We start from the raw sequence: 7,563 nt of genomic DNA on the forward strand, positions 1-7,563 counted from the left end.
ATCAACTAATTAGTAATTAAGAAGTTAATTATTATTCATCATAAATTAAAAATACTAATTCTTAGCAATTTATGCAATAATTTTTTTAATACACTGATTATATTTGAATTGATCTCACAAATAGTCCCTGAAGTTTATCCTCAATTTCACAATGATTGACTTTTAAAACATCCAAAAGTTGGTCCTGAAGTTTTACTTAGTTTTAGTTGCAGTTCTTTGTTATCTAAGTGTTAACGAAATATGTGAGAATTAAGGACAAAAATTGAAAACATTTAAAGTTTAAGACTAAAATAATACAAAAAAAGAAAGTTGATTTTCATAAACAATCTCTAAATTTTAGATATTTTTAATTTTAGTATATAATTTATACATATTTTGTTAAATATTTAACACTTAGGTAATAGAATGATTAAAACTGAAACAGAGTAAAATTTTAAGAACTAAATGCGGAATGTTGTAAAAATCATGGATCAAATTGAGATTAAAGGTAAAAATCAGGAACCACCGTAAGAGGAATTAACCTATTATATTTACTATATACTAATTAATTGTTAATTAATTATTACTTATTAAAATGCAATTTCACCGTGTCTAATATATTCTCCATTTATTTTCATATCCAAAATAAAATTATTTTAAAACACTCCAAACAGGCTTTTTAGTTTTTCAGAAAAATAAAATATTTTCCCATAAAACCGTGGAAATTGAGAAGTGACCTTTTTATTATTTTTTTTCAAACGTGGGAGAAGCCTTGTGAGTGCGGCGATGTTGCAAAAGTCCAAAAAGGAGTGAATCACAATGAGTTTTTTTTTTTTTTTTCTTTTTTAAATTTAAAAGTTACACCAGGACTAAAAGGTTGAGAGTGACGGTTGATGAACCATTGCTTGACACCAACAACCCCACGTATGCAACACTCGTCACACTGCACAATTGCACATTTACTAAAACAGCCACGTACGGACTTCTCCTTTTATCGCTAGTTTATTTTTTTTAATTATATTAAAAAATCTCCTTATTTTTTATGCAAAAAGTTTTATTTAATTTATTTACTATTTTAAAAGTTATGCCGTGATTACATTCTCTTGAATTCACTTAAAAAAAAAAAAAACTAGTTTTATCTTGCATGTTTATCATTTACTTTTTTAAAAAAGTTTTATCTCACACCATTATAATCAAATATGATTAATAATATCTCAATATATATATATATATTCTAATTGTTTCTCATTATAAAAATATATATAAGTATGCCAATTAAAATTATAATTTGGGTTGAACATATATAGCATTTGTATCTCTAACTATAGATATGCAAACTTGACTAGATAAAGTGAAAAATAAAAAGGAATGGATAGTCATTCAGTCGTCACTGTAGACTTTTAATTTGAAAGAAAGTGTGCTCAAATGTACTGTAGTTGTGAAAACTTAAGTCCCATTTATTTTATTTATTAGAATTTAGGATTCAAATTTTATTATAATAAAAAGTTTTTAAAAAATAGTCACATTTAATTTTTTTATTATAATAAAAAATTATCATATAAAATCACATTTTAAGTCGAGTTAAATACTCGAATCAATTAACTAAATAGACTCTTAGAGATTATTCGCTTTATAATTTAGAACTCGTTACAAAAACCAAATAAATAAGTAAAAATAACACTATACGGCACATTTACAAGCGTGAAATTAAAATATAACAAGTTTTTTGAAGTACCTTAAAAATAGCATAATTATTAGTAATGATTATAACGATTGTTACGTTTTATGCTACACAATTACATAGTAATTATCATCATGATTTTAATGTTTTGTTATTGGTAAAACATAAATTTTTTGTTATGTTTTAATATTATTAGCAAGACGGTTGAGTCTTTGGTTCGAGAGGCACTTTTTGTCGTTTCAGTCCGACAGTTAGAATTTACTGAGAGATAAAAACAAATCATGTATTACTTAGGCACAGTACATTGCAGAGGAAATTTTTGGTTGCCAACTATTGATCAGAGAGGGAAGGAAGCAGAGGTTGTCAAGGTCATGGCGCATGTGCAGGCAATGTGTCTGTTTATCAAAAAAAAAAAAAAAAAAAATGAAAGTGTGTAGAAATGTAAATTTGATTGAATAAAAAATAATTTATATCGTTAAGAAAATATAAAAACGTGAAAGAAAATGAAAATGTTGCATAATAGTAAATTAGTGTGACCTTTTACTTAGCAATATGTAGTAACAGTGGGAGGCCATCTGTAACATAAATTGACATAGTGAGAATAAAAAAAATATGAAACGAAAATGTCAATTTAAAATTTATAAGTTCTAGTGTGATCCCATTGTAAATAATTTGTAGTATCAATTTTTGAATATTGTAAGATCACTTAAATAGCTCAACTCAAACTAAGTTGGATAGAAGCGCTCCATAAAGTACTTTCGTGAATCTAGCCATAAATTTGTTTCATTATTTAAAGCCTAGTTCATTTCATTAATTATAATTTTTAATTTTAGTTTTGTTACAGTTAAAAGTTTTTATAAAAAGTCACATATAACTTTGTTTACTATAATGAAAGGTTCTCACATAAAATCACATCTCAGTTCGAATTGAAAACTCGAATTCACGAACTGAACGATGCCTGAGTTTATGTAATATAAAATTTTCAAGTTTGTAACATGGGTCAATGCGTTTCAAGCCAAAACTATGGCAATGGTTGCAAACTGATGTTGTAAAACTTGTATACCATTAAACCGAAGTTAAAAATACCCGGAAGGAAGGAGATTACTTTTTACTAAGAGAGAAAAAAAAAAAAGAAAGGAGATTTCTATTATATGATTTGAAAAGTTATACCATTAATAGGACTTTATTTTTTAACTTTCAAATATGCATAAGAAGTTATTTGTTATGTGTATATATATTTTTTTGTTTTGATGTTATTTTAAGCAAATAAAAAACATGCACTATCGGTTTAAGATTCTACGATAGAAAGACAAAAATTCCCAATATAGTTTCTTTAAAAAAAAAAAAAAAAGAAAAGTCCCAATATGGTTCCAACTCGTAGACAATCCAGAAAGTTTACTAATTATTTATAGAATCATGTAATGAAAGCAATGATACTTTTAAACTTCTTTTATCGAGATAATTTTAGAATAGTTTAAAAACATATATATACTTTTTAGATCATAAAAATATAACACAAATCTAAAATTTAGGGGCACTTTTTGAATTTTTTTCTCTTTTATCCATACAGTTTAACAATACAAAAATGAAATATTTCAGTTGTAGGACAACAATTACAATCCCCTTCTCATACCATAAGGACTATTCGATTTGTTGTTACGTCATCCTAATTAGTTCCAGCAAAAAAAACAAAAAATATATATATATCCTAATTAGTTATCATTATTTTCACTTATGAAGTTTTAGATAGGTATCTAGTAAATTAGTGATGTGATAGTATCCGTATCAATTTCTAATTCTTTAAATAAGATATACAAAAATAATATGTTTTATTAATTTTTTTAATAAAATAACAAGATATGCAAGCGACTTCGTGCCCCTAGAATTTAATACATAATTACCTTTTTTTCGGATAACCTAATTCATAAATATTATTATTTTTTTAAATCAAAATAATTACACGATAATTACTTAAAAGTTAAAACTCATCTCATAGACACGGTGAGGATAAAATGGTCATTTAAAAGGACTGTGTTTGGTTTTCCGCGTGTTAGGTTGTGTCCAGTGTCCAACAGCGGAGTCCTCGAGAAACTCGATTCTGTTCTGCCTATAAATTTACCAAAATTGGTCAACCGTTCAACCAAAGCACAAAAAAGTTTTCACTTCATATTCCCTTTCCTTCCACCAAAAAAAAAAAAAGAAAAAAAAACTTTCATATTCGCTCTTCTCTCTCGCCTCTCTCTTCTGCAATTTCTTCTTCTTCTTCTTGTTCGTCTTCTCTAATGGCGTGCGCGAACTTAGTGAAGCTTAACTCACCTTCTTCGTTGTGGATCGGACAGCAGTCCTTCTCTCAGCGCCGCGGATCGTCCGCTCGCCGCGTCGCCGCCTCCCCGATCCGCGCCGGCGCTTATACGGACGAATTAGTCAAAACAGCCGTGAGTTCCTAACCTTTTACTTTAGCTTTTAACCTTGAAATCCGTTTTGATTTCTTGATATGAATCGGTGCTTTGGATTGCACTGTATTGTTTATTTATTTGTTCACTGATTTGATAAGCAATTGCACTGTGTTGTTGATTTGATCGCCGATTGGGACTTTGAAACTCTGATTCAACGATCTCTTTTTTGGTTGATTGATTTTTATGTGATGTAGTTTTGTTAAATTGCGAAAGTCCTCTTCTAGTTCACCCTAAATTCATAAGCTTTTAGGTTCAAATATACAGATTTTAGTATTTGTCGCTCCTCTTCCATGCATTATATTGTTGATTTGATTGCCGGTTGAGATTCCGAGCCTCATATTTACATATCAATAGGTATATTAATTAATCGTATATTGAGTTGATTTTTGTAGGTTGTCTATTTTCATTTGTTTTTCATCCTAATGTTAATAGTTAATTTAAATGCATTATAAATTTGATTCATTGAACGACTTGGAGCTATATTTTGTGATATGAGAATTATTTTTTTGTCCAATATATGGATGACCTTTTGTAAGGATTCAACCGTGTCATGTTTGCAAGTTTTCTTTTATGTTTGTGCAGAAATCTATTGCGTCTCCTGGACGTGGCATTCTGGCTATAGACGAGTCGAATGCCACATGTGGCAAGAGATTGGCATCCATAGGATTGGACAACACGGAGGCAAACAGACAAGCCTATAGGCAACTGCTCTTGACCACTCCCGGACTCGGTGAATACATCTCCGGTGCTATTCTATTTGAGGAAACGCTCTATCAATCAACTACTGATGGAAAGAAGTTCGTGGACTGCTTGCGCGAGGAGAAAATTGTTCCTGGAATCAAAGTTGACAAGGTATGAAGCATTATTAGTTCGACACCTTGAGAATTTTTGCTAAGAACCCTCGTTTATATTAATATTTTTATGGTTTACATGGGTAATACTTTTGGGTTACAGGGTTTGGTTCCTCTGCCCGGATCAAACAACGAATCTTGGTGCCAAGGCTTAGATGGATTGGCTTCAAGATCTGCTGAATACTACAAGCAAGGTGCCCGGTTTGCTAAATGGTGAGTAAGTTTAATGTATTCTTTATGTAAACTTTGGTTTTGTTAGGTATTATGTCAGTCGATAAATTCTAAGCAGCAGCAAAGAAGCTTATACCTTGGTGTTTTTCTTGTTTCAGGCGAACAGTTGTGAGCATTCCAAATGGTCCTTCTGCTCTAGCTGTTAAGGAAGCTGCTTGGGGACTTGCCCGTTATGCCGCTATTTCTCAGGTATAAATTGTATGATTAATATTTATCTAAAAAAAAAAAGCAAGGTTTTTTGAATTTGGGTAAATGATATTTACTGAGGAACAAGGCCGTGAGTAGAGGGGGAAGCTGAATTGTGTTTGTTTTTCTTGTGGCAAGAAGCCATAGTTTGAAAACATATTTGATTGACTTGTGTTTTATTATCAGGGCCCGTGACTTCAAATATGAAGTCCTTTTTTTTTTTTTTTTTTTCGTGATTTCCATTGGGAAGTCATGATCAATGCTTAGTAGTGCTGCAAGATGCTATTAATATTTGCATTTACCTTTACTTCTGAAAAAAAAAAAAAAATCGTTTCTTCGGCCATTAATTGTCAAATCAATCTTGAACTTTTGCTGGTTATTCTCAGCTTTTCGTGAAAAGATGTGTTATTTGTCGTTACATTTAGTTTGATAAAGACACTAGAATTTATCTGCAGTAGTTCATTATTGTTATCATTATTTTCCAATAGGAAGTCTTGATCTATGCTTTAGAAGTGATGCAAGATGCTAGTAATATTTTGAGTCAGAACAAGCATATCTTTGTTTAGTTAGCCATTACTTATCAAACCGATCTTGATCTTTTGTTGGTTATTTAACATACCAGCTTCACTTGAAAATTTGTGCTTTTGGCCGTTGCTGGTAGTTTGATAAAGACGCTAGAATTTATTGATATAATTTTGCGTCTTTTTCATCATACAGGACAATGGCCTTGTGCCCATTGTGGAGCCTGAGATTCTTCTTGACGGGGACCACCCAATAGAGAGAACCCTTGAAGTTGCTGAGAAGGTTTGGGCTGAAGTCTTCTTCTACTTGGCCCAAAACAATGTGACATTTGAAGGAATTCTTCTCAAGCCGAGCATGGTAACCCCAGGGGCTGAGCACAAGGAGAAGGCTTCTCCAGAGACCATTGCCAAATACACACTCACAATGCTCAGAAGGAGAGTTCCTCCTGCGGTTCCAGGAATTATGGTAAGCCTTGTCCTACCTCCAATAGTTTAAGTGAGCAATTATTATCTTTCTTTTTGTACTTCATAGTTAGTTATTGACTTGAAACTCTGCATGATTTTTGTATAGCTGCCTTTGATTCTTGTGTTTAGTGAATCCTTAATGCATAACTAATTGTTTCCAATTATATTTCTTGTTTCTGCAGTTTTTATCCGGAGGCCAATCTGAAGCGGAAGCCACCTTGAATCTGAATGCCATGAACCAAAGCCCTAACCCATGGCATGTCTCGTTTTCTTATGCTCGAGCCTTGCAGAACAGTGTCCTCAAAACATGGCAAGGACGTCCCGAGAATGTGGACGCTGCACAAAAGGCGTTGCTGGTTAGAGCAAAGGCAAATTCGATGGCACAGCTTGGGAAGTATTCGGCTGAAGGAGAAAACGAAGAAGCCAAAAAAGGAATGTTTGTCAAGGGATACACCTACTAAAGCTCTAAGCACTTCATGGCTTGTTGGCACTCAAAACATCTTGTAACAGAAGTTGGTTTATTTATTTTTTTTTTTAGCTAATAATTTTGGCCTGCATGAAAAGAATGTGGGATTTGTTGTGATAAACATATGAGCTTTTTTTCAGTATTTACATAAGTTGTGATATGTTTTTGGGATTTGTTTTTTTTTTTTCTCTCCCTATTAAGCAGAATACATTCGTTAGAGAATCATTGATTTTTATACATGCTTAACGCCTCCATTATTTTTCTTAAAAAAGGGAAAATTAAATTCAAAGAATGAAAGGGCAATACAAATACTATTACACAGCCTCCAACTACTGGAATTACAACGCTGACAAGTACAACAGATACAACGCACATACATGCCCAGTTCCACACAAGCCCTTGTTACAAAAAATGTGTAAAAATAATTCAGTGAAAATCTTTTAGTATACTTAGAATTTGTTTTGAAACAAGGATAATAATTCCCAATCATGTCATACTTTAATCCCCGACTCGAAGCGAGGTGACTCAAGGAGATTCACCCCATGCGGCGGTGATGTGATGGAATCTGTGCGGGCGGCGTTCCTTCTCCTTCCCTTCCTTTTCTTTAGATCTGATGCTTTGCTTAAGGTTTTTGTTTGTTTTTGTTTTTAGTTTTAAGTTATTGGGTTTTCATTGTCACTGTAGTTTCCTTGAAATACAACGACACCTACTTAACTGAAACATGTAC

General features: G+C 31.9%; 1 protein-coding gene across 1 annotated transcript; it reads left to right on the top strand.

Moving 5' to 3' along the window:
* Window positions 1-3,787: 3,787 nt before the first annotated feature.
* LOC21408525 (fructose-bisphosphate aldolase 3, chloroplastic) lies at window positions 3,788-7,009 on the top strand. Its single transcript, XM_010098423.2, has 6 exons — window positions 3,788-4,095; window positions 4,699-4,968; window positions 5,071-5,180; window positions 5,297-5,387; window positions 6,102-6,371; window positions 6,553-7,009. The coding sequence occupies exons 1-6, from the start codon at window positions 3,943-3,945 to the stop codon at window positions 6,829-6,831; spliced, it is 1,173 nt and encodes a 390-aa protein (XP_010096725.1). The 5' UTR covers window positions 3,788-3,942; the 3' UTR covers window positions 6,832-7,009.
* Window positions 7,010-7,563: the final 554 nt, after the last annotated feature.

The sequence above is a fragment of the Morus notabilis genome, unplaced genomic scaffold (genome assembly GCF_000414095.1).
Source record: "Morus notabilis unplaced genomic scaffold, ASM41409v2 Scaffold451, whole genome shotgun sequence".
Lineage (NCBI taxonomy): Eukaryota > Viridiplantae > Streptophyta > Magnoliopsida > Rosales > Moraceae > Morus > Morus notabilis.